This window comes from Vidua chalybeata, chromosome 2 (assembly GCF_026979565.1).
Source record: "Vidua chalybeata isolate OUT-0048 chromosome 2, bVidCha1 merged haplotype, whole genome shotgun sequence".
In the NCBI taxonomy this organism is placed as follows: Eukaryota; Metazoa; Chordata; class Aves; order Passeriformes; family Viduidae; genus Vidua; species Vidua chalybeata.
Genome location: NC_071531.1, coordinates 75,032,177 through 75,053,607, shown reverse-complemented (window position 1 = coordinate 75,053,607; position 21,431 = coordinate 75,032,177). Strand labels below are relative to the sequence as shown.

Genomic DNA, 21,431 nt, shown 5'->3' with positions numbered 1-21,431 from the left:
ATCCACCTTTCAATTTGCCAGATTTAAGAAACTCTGAGTTGCCCTTGAAAATTTTTCCAGGAAGTTTTAAAATGGTATGCACGTGCATACGTATCCCTAAGTATATGAATATGTGTGTCTATACACGTGTGTGTGAGTTTTTGTCTTTGTATGGGCTCTGATTCATATTCACAACCCACTGAGGATTTTTGAGGGAAGCTGATGGCCTAGCTTATTTCACTTTTTAATTTTTTTTATATGGGTGTTTGTCTGTGTGACTTTGAAACTGTCATTCTTAGGAACCAGAAGCAAGGTGTATCCATAGGCTGTTCTTACTGCTGCAAACAAAGCAGACTCATTCTTCACTGCCTGGTTTCAGAGTATATTGCAAAACATTAAAATGTTTATGTCAGTGTGCATTTAAGGGTTATGGCGCGTCTGACACTGGTTGGACACTTTTCTGCATGGTGAGGTGGCCAGCATGGTGAAAGTCCATGTGTGTCTGTGTGGGTTTGGCTCTTCAAAGACTTGTGCCTTGAGAGCTGTTGTGAAGCTTGGGCTGACTCAGCTGTACCTACATGCACAGAACAAACACATATGGTGAAAGGCAAACGTAATCTGCTTTCCTTCCAGCATCTGGTAATGCTCTGCCTGGCTTCCTGAAGAACTCAGTGCAGGTCTACCCACCTGAGAAACAATGTCATTTCTCCTGTGGGGTCCCAACAGCTCCTCCTGGGTGCTGTCGAGGCACATCAGAGTGCATCACTTCAATGCTGGAAATTCATTCAAGACATTTTTCCAGGATCTCTGGTGGCTGCTCTTTGGAATAATCCTGCTTTGTTCCCCAGCATGTTGCTCTGTCTTTAAAATTGGACTGCTTGGACCCTGGAACTGTGACCCCTTCTTTTCCAAAGCCTTTCCCCATGTGGCTGCCAGGTTAGCTGTGGGACGAATAAGCAGAGACCCTTCACTAGATCTTGGCCACCGGCTGGATTATGTGATCCTGCAAGAAGAATGTGAGACACCAAGAGCTCTGGTTAGATTTGTTGACTTTGGAAAGCTTTCCTCAGCTTTTATAGGCCCTCTAAACCCTGGCTTCTGTGAGGTGGCTGCACATTTAGGAAAAAACTGGAATAAAGCTATCTTCTCATGGATGTGCATCAATTATAAGCTGGATTCCACCATCCACCATAACGCGTTTGCAAGAACTCTGCCCTCTCCAACCCAAATTTTGCTTACAATAATGAAATATTTTAAGTGGGCTCATATTGGCATCATTGCATCCAGTGATGATATTTGGATGTACACAGCCAAGGAGTCAGCAACTGCGCTCAGGAATCATGGGCTACCTGTAGGCATTGTTACATCTGTGCATAAGGGAGAAAAAGGCATTGAAGACACCTGGAACAAGATTAAACAAGTTAATAACATTAAAAGTAAGTGCTTTGAGTCTCATTCCTTTTTAATTTTTTTTCCCCTAGGGTAGGACTGCATTGTTACCCAATGGACATACTTTAGAGAATGAAAACTTAAAGTGATTTAAGTCAAGCAGAATTTTATCTCTGATCCTAATGCAGACAGGGCTTCACATAAAAGAATGCTGGGCATTTTGTATGTGATAAATATAGACCAAAATCACCTACCACAACTGAAAGATTGGGTCCAGCTTGTCTGAAAAAAAAATATTTCGTAGATGGTTTTCTGTGCTTGGCTTGTGTAAAGAGGAGTTTATAGGAAGGTTTTATATTAAAGTGATTTGTATTGTGGAATATCAAAAATTAATATCAATATCAAAAATCTTGCTTTGGTGCTGTGTCCTGTATTTCAGATCTCCCCACCAGACATTGGCCCAATGACATTTTGCAAGAAAAGGCACAGACTTTGGGACAGTCAAGCATGGACCCGATGTTTAAACACAACCCAGTTGTGTCAACCTAAAATCTGTATATTTGGTGGCAGGGTGAGCGTGTGGAGGTTGGGCACTGCTTACAATGTGGTGTCTGTCAGCTCAGGGCACAGAGAGGGAAAGCTCAAGTCTTGGTCAATGACATCAATGACCACAATGCCCATCATCTTCACCTGTGCCTCACTTCCGTCAAAACTTCTCTCTATTTCTTCTTTACAGCTCCAGAAATGGTTAATACCCACAACCTCCTTAATTAGGTGTTACAGACCTCTAGAGGTTGAACAAAATGGGTGTGACTCTCAGCTTCCTCAACACATAACATCAGAATCTGACCTGATAGAGTAGTTTAAGGGTGGGGGGAGGGCAGGAAAGAGCTATTTTGTGCTGAAAACCCCAGGCAGATTACTGACACTCTCCACTGTCCTTGTGTTCCAGTTATACTGCTGTGCATGCACTCTGCTCTCATCGGAGGACAGGAGCAGGCCGCCTTACTCACAAAAGCTCTGGAAATGGGACTAGCAGATGGAAGATACATCTTTGTTCCCTATGACACTTTGCTGTACAGTCTTCCTTACCAAAACAACTCATTCAGTGTCTTTGATAATGACAGCAAGCTCCGGGAGGCTTATGATGCTGTGCTGACCATCACGCTGGAGTCTGGAGAAAGGACTTTCTATGATGCATTCAGGGAAGCTAAAGAAAGTGGTGAAATAATCAGGGATTTGGAAGCCACACAGGTAAATATTCTTTCTCTTGGGCTTTGCTGGGACCTGTCAATAGGAAACATACCAATAATTACAGAAAAAGTACAGAAAGAGTCAATCCAGCCTGCACGCTTTCATTTTGAGAAAAATACAGAGAAATTTTAATGTGTTCTGCACTCACCTGGAAAGGTAATTTTTCCCAGATGTCTGTCAATATAACTCACTTGGTTGAACTGTAGGACCATGATGGGAATTCAAGAAAAAGGGGCTGTGTCTGAAGCTCTCAGATTTGGGTTGCTATGTGCTAGCTGCAATGGGCTTGAATTAAAAAGGTATCTCTTAAGGCGGATGAAGTCCATGGAGTTTGTTATGAAATAAGATGTCCATATGACTGAGAATTTGAGGAGATGAGACAGACTAAAGAAATACTGGATGCTTCTAGGGGAAATATTTAAGATCATTGCTGTTGCATTCTTTTTAGCACTATAGTCAAAGTTACTCTTTGTCAGCACAATTATCTAAAAGTTGCCAGTAGCCTATTAAAAACCAAATCAGTTTTTACCTTGAGAACATTTACAAGAATTGGAGAATCTTATACTGGTGAAGAGATACAGGACTCAGCTGAGCTATTCTTCAAATCTCCCTACGACATTTCAAAAAATTACAAGTACTTTTAAGGAATAATTTATCAGATCTATACGGATCTACTTTAGAAGGAGATGAATCATATCTTGAAAGCATTAATTTCTTTCCCTTCACTTTAATGAGAGCCCAGGTTAACTGTGTTGAGTGTCAGGTTCTTAATTTCGGATATCTACATCTGATCAATTAATCCCACAAATGTCAGATTCTGTGGTTTCCAAGAGCACACCTCATTTATCTCACAGGTGTCTGGCTATAATCTCTCTTCACCTAACAGCTGTGAATAATCATGTGATTGCAAAAGTCACCATTTGTGTTAAAGCTTCCTAAATCAAGTCTGGCATGGAAGGGAGCAATGCAAATAGAGAGGGCTCTGTTACCTCACAGAACAAGTTAGCTGTGGCTCTGCTCTGGGATTTTTGCATCTTTGGGATAAATAATATTCTGACAGAGAACACCAATTCTTTGGGCATGATGCTTTTCCTGTCTTGGAAGGGACCCTCTGACTTTGATCTTCTATTTGTAGAAGATATTTTAGTGTAATGTTTTGAGACAGGATAAATTTGTGATAAATTTCGGCCAAACATCAGACTCAGAATCTTGGCTTTTCCCATAATAATGCAATTTTGTGTGGTTTTAAAAATATTTTGAAATTGCATTTTGTGAATCCACCGTAAGAAAAGACAGATATTCAAAGTCATGCATATATTGGGTCTAAGATTCTTCAAACCCATTACTCGGTAAGCCTTAATTTTCTGGTGTCTCACCATTTAAGTTCATAACTTAGCCAGGGGGAAAATATTTTTGCCACTGTTCTCAAACTGAAGGTTAGAGGCAGTTTATCCTCAATTTCTCCTGTATTTTTAGGTTTCTCCACTCTTTGGAACAATCTATGATGCCATTTACTTCGTGGCAATGGCTATGGACAGTGCACGGAGGAAAAGGGTCAGAGCCTCAGGAGCCAACATAGCTGAGCACACAAAAAACTTCAGTTTCCCTGGATTTAGTCACCGAATAGAGACAGACAGCCATGGGAAGGGGCTGAACAACTATGTGATACTGGACACAGATGGTCATGGGAACCAGCTTTTCCCAACCCACCTGCTGGACATGTCTTCAGGCTCTGTGCTGTCCCTAGGCCAGGCCATCCACTTTCCCAATGAAGTTCCACCCAAACCAGACTCCAGCTGTTGGTTTGATCCAGATGTTCTCTGTGCTGAAGGTAAGAAAGAAAAAAAGAACCAAAAATGGAGTGAAATGGCATTGAGTTCATGCTTCTCATTTCTTTCATCTTTTCTCTCACTCCAAGTGGTTATCCCTTTAAATTAGAACTCCCCAGCTAGAAAAGTCTAAATTCAACGATCTAATATAAAAATGCCCAGTCATCATGCTGTTTGTAATGGGAATCCTATGCAGAGGTAACACCATCGATCCATAATATTCTCTTATTGCTTGTTAGATCATAGAATAATAGAATCATTATGGCTGGAAAAAACCTCTAGGATCATTGAATCCTTAACCTACCACTACCAAGCCCACCACTAAATATCACATCTACACAATTCTTTCAACAATTCCGGAGCCATTAATCCCACTACTCTCCTGGGCTAATAAGGTTGTAACCACTGTTACGTGTTGAAAGGGTTTTCTGGGTCTAACACTCAACACCTGCCAATATTAATAGTAACCATTATATAACTGAGGCTCCACCCAGCACTGTGTCTCTGTCCTTCTGAGGGACAGGACACTAAGAGGATTTGACTTGAAGACAGCCTAAGAGAGCTGCACAAGAGCAGATGCTCTCAGCATCCTGCCTGTTAACCCCTGTTTCTTTATTCAGGTAGCAATGAGGAGTGAAGGACCATCAGAGTTCATCTCATTAAGAAAAAATGATAATCATTACTCAAAATCATTTGAGTTATTATAGGTAACAGAGGTAATAATCAAAGGCCTGGGCTCAGAGATATTTGTGCTGCTTCCTAGGTTTGTCAGACTGCACACTGGGTTTACCTATTGTTTTTGAATTGAGGCAACTATGGTGCAGTTTTAAATTTCACTGGGAAGCCAAAATCTCAGGGTAGGGTATTTAACATCCTCTTGACATATTTACTTATAATACTAAGCATTTACACCTATTGCTTCTGGATATGTCTTAAACAGATGAAATTAACCTATGGCATATTTCATTCAGTAGCTGAGAAAACCATTCTTCTTGGCTTAGCCATAACTGAGATGACACATAAATCAGTGTCACTCTATGAAAACTGGAGATGTACTGATCTTATAGCAACTGGCAAGCAATAGAAGAGATAAGTATAATGCTATCATATATCTAATTTTGCACTGTCCCTAGGAACAATGTAGCAATTTAGCATTTCATTGCAGTCTATGGAAAAATCACACTGATTTTTAGAGAGATCGGATTTTATGTTCATACCTTTACAAAAGCATAAAGCTCTAGGCATCTGTCAATTAAACAGTAATTATGATTACTAGAATTTCAGAGACTGAACTTTATGGCTAGAATTAAATACAAGTCATACTCTAGCTTTTGTATGAAGTTAGGCTTGGAGGGGTGTTGGATGTGAAGTTGTCAGGCTGCTGTGCTTCCTTGCTCTAGGTTCACCAGGAGCAGGGCTGAGCTGGTGTTCCCAGGACACAGACACAGACAAACACACACACACACTGCAGACACAGCCAGTCACTGGCAGAGTAACACATACAGGAGAGTTATGTCTTTACAGGCACCGCTACCCACAACCAGCACTGCAGGAACATGGACATCAGAAATGGCCTGGTGCTGCTCTTATGCATCTCATAATTAGGCTCCAAGCTTGATACCAGATCTCACAGTGTCAACTCCTTCAGACTCACAAATGCATCCTCTGGTAGATGGTCCAAACCTAAACTCCCCCATAGCCATCCCTCAAACCCTTCAGTCTCTGCAGGAGCTGACTCCAGGACTTACCTTCCCTGTTAGTTAGGTTGATGTTAAGTCTGTAAATATCATACACAGTCAGAGAGCACAGTTACCCAGAAAAAAAAAAATGTAGATGGGGTTAAGAAAGTGGGAATGACTGCGCTGATCAAGTGTGGGGTTTGCCTGGAAAAAATGCACAACATGGTTACGTGTGACCAACATCCCCATCCTCTCACATACTTGAGCATTCCTGACCCATTCTATCTCTCCCTTTACCCATGTTTGCCCTTTCCCCTAAAGATCCTGTAAGAAGTTTTATGTACTCCCTCAGTTCCCTTAAAGCATCCCCTAATGACTTTAACTCAAATCCATAAATTCCCTCAAGCATGCTGTAAGTTTGCTCTTTCCCACAAGCTGATAATTAGCTGACTTTCACTTCTGGTTAATTGTGAAGTATAGTATGGCTTGGGAGGGATCTTTCAAGGCCATTCATCTATTCTAATCCCACACTAGACTAGGTTGCTTAAAGTCCCATGAAGCCTGATTTTGAATACTGCCAGGGATGGAGCAGCCACAGCTTTCATGGGCAACCTCTTCCTGTGTTTGTGTGAGGACAGTCAGGGCCTGGAGCCCTAGACTGAAGCAGTGAAATTTCAGCTAAAATGCTCTGACTTTTCCTGAAACACATACCAATTTTCAAAAATGCCTTCAGCTTTCACTGGAAAGCTCTAGGTCTTGGTGCTTGCACATAGATGCCAGTGTAACATAGAGTCGTGAACCTTTCGTCAGCCCAAATTTCTCCATGTTTGTTTGTGTTTATAGATCTCTGGATGCAAACAGAATAAATAGAAAAATTAGAAAACAGAAGAGACAGACACAGCAAACAGTTCCCACTGGAATTTAGCTCATGCAGTCATATCAGCTTCCCTTAGCTCTCTAGTAAACACACTCATCAGCAAAGAATCTGTCTCCAGTACCTTCTGCTGATGGATATGTCGAGGAGAACATCAACTTTCTACTGCTCCTACTCTTCTTGTCTTTTCAGCATTAGAAATCTGCAGCAGAGAATGAAAAAGCCCAGATGGGCCAGTGACTCACTCTGGCTGGCTGTTGGTTTGACACCACAAGATAAAGATTTTTCAGCATTTCAGTTTCTCAAGAGAAAAGGGCCCAATGTTAAAAAGTTCTGAACTTTGCAGAAGCTTCCTCTAAAACTTAATCCTTCCCTGTTAGTCTATTTATTTACTTGAAGAAAAACTATTTTTCCACTGGTCCACAGCTCTTAATCTTGTTTAGAAAAAAAAAGTGCATGGAAATAAATAATTAGCACCGCTGAAGTCTTATGTATGCCAAGTTAGTAAGTATTTGTGTATTCATAAACTAACATTGCATTAAAATTGTCTTCCGGCATTCTCCTGGTTGTGTATTTGATTTTGTAATCCAATGTCTTGATATTGATGTTTTTGATATTATTGCCTAAATCAAAATGATTTGCTAATTCACTGATTCTTTTCCCATCTTTGCACAGGGATTGAGCCTGCAGTCATTTTGTTGGGAGTAATGCTGTTATTTTTTCTGGTGTTGTGTGCTGTGGGCCTGGCTTCTCTCATCAGGTGAGAATTGTAACACGTATTTGAGTTGGTGCCACTTTTAGCTTCTGTGTGAGGCTTGTGCTTTAGCCAGCAGTTTAGACTGTGCATACACAGAAGGTCTGATTTTGCTCTTGGCTCTCCAGCCACATATCTCTTCACATTTGTGGTGTGTTGGGCCTGGCAGCATGCCAGGCATCCACCAAAGGCTTTCTATCTCTCCCTTCCTCAGCTGGACAGGAGAGAGAAAATACAACAAAAGGCTCATGGGTCAAGATAGGGTCCGGAGGGGATCATTCACCAATTGCCACAACAGCCAAAATGGACTTGATGTGGGGAAATTAAATTTATTACCAATCAAATCAGAGTAAGATAATGAGAAATAAAATAAAATCTTAAAAACACCTTCTTCCCATCACTGTCTTCTTCCCAGGCTTGACTTACTCACAGATCCTCTACTTCCTTCCCACCAGTGGCACAGGGGCTAGGGAATGGGGACTGCAGTCAGTTCATCCCACATTGCCTCTGCTGCTCCTTCCTCCTGAGGGGAAGGACTCCTGACACCCTTCCCCTGCTCCAGCAGTCCGTTGCTGGATGTTTCTGAAGCATTAGGAAGGTGGTTATCACTTTGGAAGTGCAAAGGATGACATATAAACCAAAGACAGGAATCTGTTATGAGAACATGAGGGTTGAAACCAAGTATTTTTCTTGCTCCAGATCATTCTTGCCTGAATTTCTGTCTTTAATATAATCATGTTTCCTATGAAATGTGTGAGGCTGACCCTCTGTATTTTCTCCATGTACTAAAAAGAAAGAAAATACCTCTGGAGAGAATTTGAAACAAATATTAGGATACATCTTTATTATCAAGTTGATTCACTCCCTGTTTTGAACTGGAGTTCAGCTCCCTGGCCATTCCCATTATATATGTATTGGTCTGGGTATGAGGTCTTTGGAGTAAAGGCAGTAGTGTTCTGGGAAAGTAATCATTTCTCATAATTGCATGTCACGTCTGTGTCCCAACTCTATATCCAAGGTAGAAATGTGCCAGAATTGATTGGTTGGTCCAGGAGCTCTGGATTGCTCTTGGCAAGGTCACTGTAGCCCCTGGAGTAATTTGTCTCTAATTATTGATATCCACGTGACCAAACTTAGAGAGAAAATAGACTGAAATTAGAAGGCATATTTACTGAGCAGCAAGGAGTTCAGCAGAGCAGAGTTCCTAGAGTGTTCTCTCCAGCTTTGCCCCTCAAATAATTCTGAGATATGTTTTGTCTCCACTCCTGAGTCATCCCTCCATACCCAGATATAAGGGCCACCCAGCAAGGAACACCCCAAACAGTTCCCCCTCTTTCAGCACACAGCTGCTTCTGATACAACTGCAGACACTGATGAGGTTGCCTCCATCCACCCACTCTTTGAAACCTTGCTCTGTTCCCTGGCCACCAGCCTCTACAATTAAGTAAATAAAAGACAATCTTTCTGCCTACTCTATTTGTAAACTCTTCCACAAGCACCAGGCTGTGCTTGGGAAGGCTTGATCATGAGAAAAGATGTATGGCCATCTGCTAGGGAAGAAAAAGTCCAGCATGACTCAGACAATGATTTATATTAGGAAGGGGCATGTCTGGAACTAAATTTAAACCACAGCATGGTCTGAGTTGAAATGTGGAAGCTCTGGTCTTAGCTCTGCTGCATGACCTTAAATGAGTCACTGTACTCTCTTTGCTTAGCTTTTGGCACAGGGATGCTTTCCTCCCTGCTTAGGGAGAGGGTGTGATTTATCAAGCAAGGTTTTTCAGATGGACTTGTGAAAGGTACATAAGTGATGATTTTTTTCATGAAGATGAGTTGGGTGGCTTTGGACAGTGTGTTTAGAGAAATGTCATCCCAAGTAAAGCCTGTGGTTATGTGGCCAAGGCTTCCTCTCAGCTTCAAGAAGCTGCCCGTGCTCTTCTAAAATGTCCAGAATGATACATTGAGAGGAAAAGTGAATTGTGGTGATTTGAGGTTGTTTTATGTGGTGGTGTCCTTCTATAGTAGCATCAGCAAAAGTAATCCCTATTATCCACCTCATCAGGGAAACACTTAGGAGAGTGCAGATCAGTCATCTGCTGTAGTGTTAACAAAGTTCCTTAAGCAAAAGAAGTGACACTGAGGGCAACGGGGGAGCTTTCCCTTCCCTTCTCTGCTCCTGGTTGAGAGGTGTTGACTGTTTAGTAGATACTGCTGCTTTGTGCTCTGTTACACCCTGATGTCCATTGAAGCAATGGGATCAAAATGATGAGGTGTGGTGTCACGTGCACCATACTGCTCATCCCTTGCAGCTTTTCCCTCTGTATAAACCTGTGACCATTACAAGGGTACATCTTGCTCTGTTTCAAAATGCACCATGCTACAACATAGACACTCAGACAGCATGTTTAGATGGCAACTTGTGTCCAGGCAGCTCTTATAAATTAACTACAGTTCAGCTTCAGTCTCTAAGAAAGGCTGATGTGCCTAAATGTGGTTTGCTTATGACCAGACCAGCTAGACTAATAAAACTTGGTTTTGTCTCCTAACAGAGAATGATTTGGGATATGACAAATAAAAGCGAGCAAAACAAAATATGGCTTACATACACATCTGATTAATATCTGTAAGCAGATTAAATCCAGTTGTCTATTTGTGATGAGACCCTGTGAGATGATATCTTTTGTTGCTATCCATGTTGAAATGGGTAATTCATTGATGCTCCTCGACTTGCATTTTCCGTCGCAAGCGTGTCTGTGCTGGAGACACACTGGGGATCCTGCTATTCATGACTTGTGAATTAAGTCCATGCCAAGGCATGGTGATTTGTCCACTGCTTTCACCAATGCCCATCCCCACTCCTACACCATTTTAGACCTTAAAGATCATGTCATTCCAACCACTCTGCCATGGGCAAGGACACCTTCAACTACACCAGGCTGCTCAGAGCCCCATTCAACCTGGCTTTGAACTCTTCCATGGGTGGGGCTGGCACAGCTTCTCTGGGCAACCTGTGCCAGTGCCTCACCACCTTTGCAGAAAATAATTGCTTCCTAATATCTAATCTAAACCTGCACTCCTTCAGCTGGAAACCATTACCCCTTGTCCTATCACTCCATGTCCCTGTCAAAAGTCCCTCTCCAGCTCTCCTGTAGCACTGGAAGGTGCTCTAAGGAATCCCCGAAGCCTTCTTCTGAACAGCCCCAGCTCTCTCACCTGTCTCCATAATAGAGGTGCTCCAGCCCCCTGATCATCTTCATGGCCTTCTCTGGACCTGCTCCAATGGGTCCACGACCTTCGTAAGTCAGGGGCCCCAGAGCTGGGTGCAGCACTGCAGGCAGGGTCCGATAGTGCAGGGAAGTCAGGTGTGGGAAATTCAGAGGAGGTATAAACTGGCTAGCTACCTGGGTGCCAGATGCCCATTCAGTTGCTCTATCACTCCCTTTCCCACTGGGACAAGGGAGAGAATAAGCTGTAGAATGACCAGCAGGGTGAGACAAAGCAGTTTTATTGCAGCAAAAAGAAAGAAACAAGGGGAAATCTGTGCACGCAAGAGCTGAAGAGGAAAAAGATCAGTCTCTACTTCCCATAAGCAACAATGTTTGGACACTTCCTGGGAAGCAGGGCTTCAGCAAGCATAATGGTTCCTACAGAAGGCAAACATTGAAAACTCACAAATGCCCCCCTTCCTCCTCTCTCCCTTAGCTTATACATCTGAGCTGATGTCATGTGGTATGGAATATCCCTTTGACTAATTTGGGTCAGCTGCCCTGGTTGTGTCCCCTCTCAGGATCTTGCCCACTCCCATCTCCTTTGCTGAGGGGAAGGAATGTCAGAAGGACACTGCCGCTCAGCTGTAGCATTGGTCTGTTATCAACACCCGTTCAGCTACCACTGCAAAGCACAGCACTGTAAGGGCTGTGAACTTTACCTCGGTCAGACCCAATGCACTACCTAAAATTGATAACTGTGACTCTCCAACTCTTGCAGGCAGAGTATCTTGAACAACCAGCTTTTCAGGGGTCCGAACAAGATCATACTGACCTTGGATGACCTCATCTTCATCAACCCAGAGCTACATAGAAAGGTGAGTCCTTCTATTCATGAAAGGAATCTGGTGGAACACTCTAGAACAGATTTGCTGTGTGATATTTTCATACTCATGAAGCTCTGGAAGGGTCATTTCACTTCTTCATGTCATTTTCCCCTGCACATTAGAAAATTTCCCATATGTTGAGTGCTTTTGAGTCTCAGATTAGATGTCAGACCCTTTATGACGATGTAAAATAGTAGCCTTGGTAATTCTTCCTCTAGCTGTCAGGGCTTATTCTTTATTCTTGAGGCTGGATGGTGTGCCATAGGGCATGTCCAAAAAGATAAACCATCTTACCATCTAAAATAAAGTGTCTGCATTCAAATGTACTGGGAACCATTCCTGGTCCATTCTGGCTCATACTGAGAGCTGGTGATCTGCTGGGGGACGCTCCCATTATTTCCTTACCCAGAAATCCATGCTGCAAGGCAGAGCTGGAGTGGAGGTTTACACCCAAAGGTGGTAGCTGCCTAGCACTTGCTTTCCTTGCCTTCCAGAGGCTGACCTTGGACAGTCTGACTGATGCAAACAGCATAGCAGTCAAGAACAGAAGCCTGAAATCCGTAACCCGCTCTGCTTCCTTGAAAAGCACAGGTGCCACCCATGAAACCTCCAATGTGGCTTTGTATGAGGTAGGTAGGGACCTCATGCAGCCTTCTCTCACTGCTTCTATTCACTGGACTGCTCCAAGGGGGAAAAGTATTTGGCTGAAATAGTGTAGGTCCCAGGATGGAGATAGTTTGAACAAAGCCTAAGTATGACAATAAGTTACTCCCAAGCATGTGTTTAAGGCAACCCTGTCCCAGCCCTCACCCTGACACTTGGAGTCATGTGGGATGGCAATATTCAACATATACATGTAAAATTGCCAGTCTGGTCCTGTCAGAGAAGTCACTACCTAAGGCGGTGGCACCATAAAGAACCTTTCTTACAAGACAGTCTTTATTTGGTGACATCTCTAATAAGGAACTTCCTTACAAGACAGGATCCAAATAGAGTAATGGAAGCTCAAATTCCTCTTTGTGTCAATAGGATTGTATGGAGCTTAGCAGAGGCAATGGCCAAGAAAACTCACCCCATCCAGCAGGTTTTTCCTGAAAATGCAGATTTTTGAAAAAATGACATGGTAACTTTTCCTGAAGAGGAGCAAAATAAATTTGATCAATCATTAATGCCAGAGAAAAGCTCTGGTCAGAGTTATTTTCCTTTTTAATTCATTTATTGCTGTTTATCAGACACTAAGAAACCTTCCAGGCATAAAATTGTGATCCGGTGAAGGTCCTGCCTCACCCCTTACTTTGAGGGTTTGCTGTGGATATTCTTATTTAGGTTCAGTATATAAGTAATCTGTTGCCAAGAACCTTAAAAATCCTCAGCTACTTTCAAAATCAAGGATCTGAAATTGAGACCTGGATCCCAGTGTTAACCGTTGCTGAGAGGTTTGCTCTGTCAGTCACCCACCTTTGTTGGGATTAGGGAACTGGAGCTTCTCTCTTAAGAGGAAAGGTTGAGGGAGTTGGGCCTGTTCAACCTCAAGAAGAGACAACTGAGAGAGAACCTCACTGATGTCTATAACTATCTGAAGGGAGAGTGTCAAAAGGATAGAGCCAGGTTCTTCTCAGTGGACAAGAGGCAAAAGGCAGAAACTGGTGCACCTGAACAGAAAGTTCCACCTGAACATAAGGAAGAACCTAGCTGTGCAGGTGACCAAGCACTGAAACAGATTGTCCAGGGAGGATGTGGAGTTTTCCTCACTGGACCTATTCAAGAACTGCCTGGAAACAATCCTGTGCCATGTGCTCTAGGATAATGTTTCTTAAGCAGGGAGGTTGGACTAGATGGTCCATCACTGGTTTCTTCCAACCTTAACCATTCTCTTACTCTCTGATTGTGGACAGGGAGACCAGGTGTGGCTGAAAAAATTTGAGACAGGAGCAGTTCACAATCTGAGGCAAAGCTCCACCAGCATCTTAAGGAAGGTAGGAATAAGGGATGATGACATGTGGAGGGAAGTTTTCTCAGGGGATGTTTTTGGCTTCAGGGTGTGTTTGTTGCCCTTGTCTCATGTCTATCCATTAAATCATGCATTGTGGTTGTCAATGAGTCTTGTCTGGTGAAATGTGGTAGAATGGATCATGCACGACTGCATCTGACAAATTTACCAGAGATCCATATGTCAGTCAGCAGCTTGTAAAACCCCACCCTGGACCGGCCACTTTCAAGCTGGTGCAGTGTTAAATGTACAACAAACCCTTCAAGTGACCTTGCTTGCCAAGGCAGAGTGTTTTGGGGAACTCATCCCTCCACAGTGTGAGGCACTGGTAGATATTTTCATGTATTATATGTTGACAGTGTGACACAGACACAGTTGTGCATTTCTCTGGAGTTTGCTTTGTGTTTCTACCTAAGAAGCCTCTCAGATGCTTAATTTTGGTCTTCAATTTCATTGTTACAAATGACAAGAAAGCATACCTGTTTTCTAAATTCAAGGGCGTTAGTTGTTGACAGCTATTGCTAACATAGCAGTGGCATTTTTATGCATGTAAAAGCAACAAATTTACCAGGGCATGTCTCCGAAGACACCATTGATGGATGACTTTGGACTCTCTAGGTGTGGTATTGTTTCCAGTTCAGAGCAAGATCCACATGCTGAACTCAATCTACCCCAGCAAAGCCCTTCTGGTTTAGTGAAAGATTCAATACAGTTTGTCTAAACAAAACACAAACTTCTGTTTAGTTTGCTCTTGCTATCTTGCTATCTTTGTATAATGGATAGACTAAGGAAAACAAAGCTTGAAAAGAGTGTTCAGTAGCCAAAAATAAGCACCAGAGAGGTCGTTTGCATCGCCATCTTTCTGTGGAAGGCTGTTTGGGAGTACAAGTGTGAAAAGGGCATCTAGTGATACCAAGAAGCTACCAAGCAGATGTCTGGCTGATCTGGTCTCACTGTGGTTCACTGTCTTGTTTCAGATGAAAGATCTGCGTCATGAAAATGTGAATCTGTTCCTGGGCTTTTTCTCGGACTGTGGCATCTTTGCCATAGTGACGGAGTACTGCTCACGAGGCAGCCTGGAGGACTTGCTGAGAAATGAGGATATGAAATTGGACTGGATGTTCAAGTCCTCTCTTGTGATGGATCTAATTAAAGTAAATCCATTGCTTGTGCTGAGGCATGATCTGAAGGGGACTTTTATGATGACTAAGCTATTTCAATCAGAATGTTGTTTTTTTTTTATAATAACACAGGGAAAACAAATATGGATATAAACCAAATCTGAATTGTATCAGTCTTTCAAGGAGACTTCTTATCCTTGTTTTGTTTCCATCTGAGAGAAGCACCATTTGGGGCAATAGAACTACAACCACACAGCAGGACAAGATGCTAAAATTACTTATCAGTCTGCAACTGATGACCCAGAAAAATAGATTTTTGTGACAAATTCATTCTTTGCAAAGGCCCTTTCTTGTCGTAAATCAGAAATGCATCCACCATAGAACCAAACAGTATCCATCCCTTGTCACAGGATGGCTGCACATATGGTCCCTTTAGCAGCGTTGACACTTCCAATCATGTCCCCTGTTTTCATGTCTTAATGGTGAACTACTAATCTGGGACAGGTGGATTCCAGAGAGTAGACCACCAGAACCATTCTTGTAGCCTGTGATCCCCCTTCTGAACCTCCTTGAGGGAGATGGATAGGGGCACCCAGCCCTTCATGACTTCCTTTGACCTAACTCTTTGGTAATACTTTTGTCCACTTTCTTATCCTTGCCTAAAAGCAGAACTTCTGGGTGCCGTGAGATGTAGGGCTACAGAGGGAGGCATCTGACTCTTCCTGAAGTTGTCAGACTTTTACTACTTTAGGGTTCAGACAAACCTATTTCATGTGCCTAATCAATTTCTAAACTTCTCTCATAGTTTGTTGTTTCAATCATTACTACATTTGACATAGCATCAGTGCTGCATTTGATGCCATCTGAGGTGACAAATTGGCTTGGTGTCTCTGAGTGTTGATGGATAAGATAATTCTTAAGGTGCAACCTGGATATTTTTCTGTATTTCATAGGGAATCAGATATTTGCATCACCGAGATTTTGCCCATGGACGTCTCAAGTCTCGTAACTGTGTTGTGGATGGCCGGTTTGTCCTGAAGATCACTGACTATGGTTATAATGAGATCTTAGAGGCACAGAAATGCCCCTATATTCAGCCATCCCCGGAAGGTAGGTGTGATGAGGAAATATTTTTTTTTTAAATAGTTGTTCCATTGATTTAACAGATGTTAGTTCAAATGCTATTTCAAGGCCACACAAGGATTTTCATGCTCAATCTCACTACATCTAGTTTCCTCTATACCATGCATTGTTATAAGAAAGGGTAAGCAAAGTTTTTTGCAGACTGCCTGAAAGTGAAGTGAATAGCAGAGTGATATGGTAAAAAAAATATATTTTACTGTAAGCAGGGACAGAACTTCAGCCCATTGCAGTTGGAGAAGGACTGAATTGTCTCTGAAATCTTATCAGTACTGAATTTCTGTAGAAATGTAGCCAGTAGAATGGCTTCACATCCTTAGACCCAATCCCATATATAGAGTTTTATGTTAGCCCAAATGCAAAGGCATTTTTTTTGTTAAAATAAATCATCTAAAACACAAAATTATGTAGGTCTCTTTGAAATAGGTCCTCTACATGCCAATCACCAAAGGTTGCCACATGAGATTCCCACCACTTAAGAACAGCCCTCATGGGACCAGGTTTGGAGTCTTGGATAGGATTTCTTTCACTTGGCCATTTTTTGGGGTTCCTCTGGTATCCCAATTTATTCTTGAAACTTGTTTTTGAATAATATTTCATGGTTTGATCACTCTCTCATGGGATTTGATGCCTACACCTTTTCAATGTCTCAGGGCAGTTGTCAGACAGAAGGCTTTCTTCTCCTCCCTTACAGAAGATAAACACATTTGCAGTGGCAGAAATGTTCCATATCCCCATTACTCATAATGCACAGTTACCAGGGTAACAAAATCTCAGTTTGAAGATTCATGTCTTCATGAAGCTGGATATGTTTTACAACTGTGTCTTTTGTCACTTGAACTACTGGATTATAAAGACTGTGCGTCAGATTGTCATAAACTTCTTTTACAGGAACTATTTTCATCTAAAAAGAACTACAGAAAATATGTTGCTAATTGTCACTTTATAAAAGAGTGACAACTCTAACAAGAAATTAAAGATTTGGTGCCAATATTTTGTCTCAGGAACATTTTCAATCAAAAAATGGTGTTAAAGCTTCTGGCAGTGGTGAGATGACATCTTATGTTGAAGTTCATGGCTGGTATTTTATGATACGAATTGTTGGTATGGCAGTTTTTTTAAAAAAAAACCCATAGAATAAAACTTGGATGATTTTTTTTTTTGTCAGCACAGAAGTTTAGTATTTATAACATACCACTAGAAGTAAAAGGCTTGATTCAGTAAACAATGTAGTATTTTCCAACCTTTCATCAAATGACTGAAATAAGGTATTCATTTAAGCACTTTGCAATAGTCTGAGTTAAAGTGTAAGAAATGTGATGCTCTGAAATTTTTTTAGAATTGCTCTGGATGGCTCCTGAGTTACTGAGGGACCCAGACATGTGCAGAAAAGGCACAATCAAAGGGGACATTTACAGCTTTGCAATCATCCTACAAGAAGTGGTTGCTCGGGGTCCACCTTACTGCACATCAGAACTCTCAGCTGAAGGTAGGCAACTACTACAGTATATTTTTAAAGCTTCATGCAGAGCACTTACAAAAGGCCTGGCCAAGTCCCTTTATTAATAATGCAACAATGTATTAGTCTCATGACCTTTCTCAGTGGCAGAAGTCTGTTTTCAACACAACATTCATAATAAACATCAAAATGTGTAGTTCTCATCACAGCCTTGGTACATATCTCATCACTGCTTTCACTGGGATTGGGGTTCTGGGTGCTCCCCAGGATGCTTCAGACCGCTGCAGCACCTCCAGCTCCCTGTGCAAACTCGGGCTTTTCATCATAGTATGGGGTGAAATCTGAAGGCAGAATTTCCCATAGCTTAGAAACTCCTTTGCTTCCCACTCATTGGCCCTTTTTTGTCCATCATGGATGCTGAAAGTTTTTGAGCTGGACCCCTTGCCAACATCCTATTTCATCCATCTGCCCATCTATTTGTCCTTAATCCTTTCCTTTTTAAAGAGACTCCGTCTTCAACAGAGGTCGATGTAATGCATCATTTTGCTTATGTATATCATAAATAGCAAACAGGTGAAGTCTTTAGGAGCTGCTCATGGTCCAACCATGTTGTGCATCCATGGGAAGAACAAACCCACTGCAGTCAGGGTCAGGTCACAAGCACTTAAACAGGGAGAGAGTGACAATAATCTAAAATTAGCTGATTTCAGTGACAACCCATTCTCAACACATTTTAAGCTGGACAACCATCAAGTGGGGTATGACAATTCAGTATGTGCCAGTTCAGCTGGAAAAATGGGGTCCTGACTTTTCTGTGCCTGAAGCTGCTGTCACAATGCAATAACAATGATGTTAATGATGTATCCCCTCTGTAAATCAGAGCTGGACCTATGATGCAGACTACGATGCAATTAGCAGGTTTCCCCCACCACATCCCTCCACAGGTCAGTTCTGTTTTCTAACCTGATAAAATGATGAATTTCTACTCATTGTGTCTCAATCCTAAGGAGTTTTAGCTTCTGAACTTTAAAACAACCTGGGGAAGGCATTTTCCCTTGGCTGTCCCTGGAAATATTGGGGCCAGATGTTTTGATTAGTTCATTTGGCAGAGTCTGGGGGGGTAAGGCAAAGATCTTTAAAGTAAGCTGTAAATGCTGAAATGCTTTGGTTACTCACAGCAACAGCAGGACTCCTGCCAGAGAAAAAGGTTTTCACTCCATTTGCCTGCTCTGCACTGAGCAAAATAAGATTTCAAATACAATAACTTTGGTGGGTGTTAAAAGACTGACTTCTCAGGGTTTGAAAACCCAAGCCCAGTTCCTTACAAGCCTCATTTCTAGGGAGGGAGCTCTAGACAGGGAGTCATTTCCCAGACACTGTTTTGAACTCAACCTCTCCCCTTTAACATACTTTCCACTGTCGCCACTCCCGCCAACCTCCTACGTCCTAGTTCCCAGTTAATGATGAAGCATCAGAGGCTGATATCCTTCCTGTCTGGGCTCAGCCATAAACCTCTGCTGTCTTAGAAGACTGCAGGTCCTAGTGGAGAGAGTCAGAGGCAATTTCATTAAATATAAGCCTGCAGGCTCACACATCCATCTGTCACACATCCTTCCCCCATCCAGCCACTTTATTACTCATAACCTGGTTCTCCAGGGACAAGAAGGCAGATGAATCTTCTTTAAATCCTTCAAGAGACTCCTGACAGAGAACAGCAGAAACCTCCAGCTTCATTTGGCACAGACACTGGGTGCTGAGGACTAAGAGTGACAGCTGAAGAAGCAAGCCAGGGACATATGAAAAGGTCCTCTGTCCCCATCAAGGCCCTCCATCTTACAGTGTGCTTCCCATTCTTCTCTTTGCCACAGAAATTATAAAGAAAGTGAAGAAGCCCCCTCCCCTCTGTCGCCCAAACATAGCTCCTGAGGTAGCCCCCCTGACATGCATCCAGGTAATGAAGCAATGCTGGGCTGAAGCCCCTGAACGACGTCCAACCTTTGAGGAGGTGTTTCATAAGGTCAGTAAATAAAGAAGCTCATGTAATCCCATTGTTTGTTCTTGGCAGGGAAGTGTTTTATTGGTTTTTGTTTGTTTGTTTGTTTGTTTTGTCTGTTTGTGTGGTTTTTTTTTGTTTGTTTTTTTTTTTTTGTGTTTTTTTCCTTTAACTTAGTTATTAAAGAATGAAGAAGTTGCAGAGGCCTAGACTTGTCCTGACTTAGGGGTGATGAAGCAGCCTGGACATGGGCTTGATGTCTTCACATTTGCAGTGTACCTGCACAGATGGTCTCATGGAGATGAAAGATTTGTAAATTATGCACCTTCAGAACAATTTTTCTTTTAATCTTCTGAAGTGTTTCAATGGTAGCTATTAGGAAAATTCGCCAAAGACTGTTAAAGACAAAGATACAACATCTGGCATGGAGGTCTCTCAATTCCAGAATAGTGGAAGCTTTGAGACTATCCCAGGGAAATATGACTATACCTGAGGCCTGTTTAAACAGCTTTCCCAGATATCTGTTACTGGCCAGTCACATGGACAGGTACTGGCAAAATAACCCCCCTTTCTGATCAAGCAGTGTAGCTCCTGTGTTCTTATAAGGTCATCAGATCATACACTTGTTAAGGTTAGAAAAGACTTTTAAGATAGTCAATCATCAACCCCGTACCACCACCACGTGTGATGCTAATCCATGTCCTGAAGTGCCACATCCACATGTTTTGTGAGCACTTCCAGGGATGGTGACTCCACCATTATCCTGAGCAGTCTGTTCCAAACAGGCTTTACAAACCCTTTCTGTGAAAAAAAATTCTCAATATCCAATATAAACCTTCCCTGACACAACTTTAAGGCATTTCCTCAAACCAGCTAAACAAATATCCATAATTTTTACCTTTTGGTTCTATGAATCTGTGAATAATTTTGAACCTGCTGACTCCACTGTTGAGTCTGAGTTAGCTTCTAAAGCCACAAATTATCCAAAAGTTCCAGCAGCTCAACTTCAGGTCAGGAGGAGAAAGCACAACTCAATGAAGAACTGGGAATGGAGGTGGCAGTACACATGCATGTCAGTGTGCAAAGATGGGTTTAAGTGCTGTAACATGTAAAAAGGTTTCAAGTGTTGCTAACACCCTGACTTTGTGACTCTGAATGCAAAGTTTTGCAAGTTACCCTAAAGATTTTTCATTGAATAAATGGGGTTGCAAACCTGCAGCCTGACACGACTCCATAACAATGTACATGTTGACAATTACTGTAAGGTTATGTTTCATCTAAATCTCACTGATTGATGCAAATTCACCTTCTAATTCACCTTTTCCTTTATCTTTGAACTCTTGCCATTGAAAAACCCAGTCTTTAGCATGACACTTCCAAAGAAATGTTTGCTTTTTGTTCATTTCCAAACTCAGAGTGCTACAGTGGTGTAAAGAGACAGACAAATAACTCTCCAGTTTGATTTTCCAGTTTAAAACCATCAACAAAGGGAAAAAGACCAATATCATTGACTCAATGCTCAGGATGCTTGAGCAGTACTCAAGCAACCTGGAAGATTTAATCAGTGAGCGGACTGAAGAGCTAGAGGTTGAAAAACAGAAGACAGAAAAACTGCTGTCACAAATGCTTCCACCGTAAGTACTGGTACTTTAAGTGGTAAAAAGCCCCAGGCAACCAAACCAAAAACACCCCATAACAAGCCCATATCTAGTCTGAACAGCACCCTTCCCCAGAAATAAGCAACATTGTAGACCTGACCATCAATTTTGACAAGCACCTTCAAATCAAAGTAAGAAACCCTAATCAACGCTGGTTACAGCCATGTAGTGGAAGATCTGAACGCATTAAAACAAGAGTCTGAGCTCTTGGGCATGCAC

The 21,431-nt window shown here is 42.1% G+C and overlaps 1 protein-coding gene across 1 annotated transcript in view; it reads left to right on the top strand.

Annotated features, from left to right (window-relative positions):
• The first annotated feature begins 676 nt into the window (after window positions 1-676).
• The window catches only part of GUCY2F (guanylate cyclase 2F, retinal), a 38,428-nt gene continuing 17,673 nt past the window's right edge, over window positions 677-21,431 (top strand). The window contains exons 1-12 of the mRNA XM_053934765.1: window positions 677-1,415; window positions 2,321-2,622; window positions 4,099-4,453; window positions 7,680-7,764; window positions 11,746-11,842; window positions 12,346-12,480; window positions 13,747-13,827; window positions 14,819-14,995; window positions 15,916-16,072; window positions 17,442-17,591; window positions 19,430-19,578; window positions 21,025-21,188. Coding sequence (XP_053790740.1) covers window positions 677-1,415; window positions 2,321-2,622; window positions 4,099-4,453; window positions 7,680-7,764; window positions 11,746-11,842; window positions 12,346-12,480; window positions 13,747-13,827; window positions 14,819-14,995; window positions 15,916-16,072; window positions 17,442-17,591; window positions 19,430-19,578; window positions 21,025-21,188 — 2,591 coding nt within the window. The remainder of the gene's footprint in view (window positions 1,416-2,320; window positions 2,623-4,098; window positions 4,454-7,679; window positions 7,765-11,745; window positions 11,843-12,345; window positions 12,481-13,746; window positions 13,828-14,818; window positions 14,996-15,915; window positions 16,073-17,441; window positions 17,592-19,429; window positions 19,579-21,024; window positions 21,189-21,431) is intronic.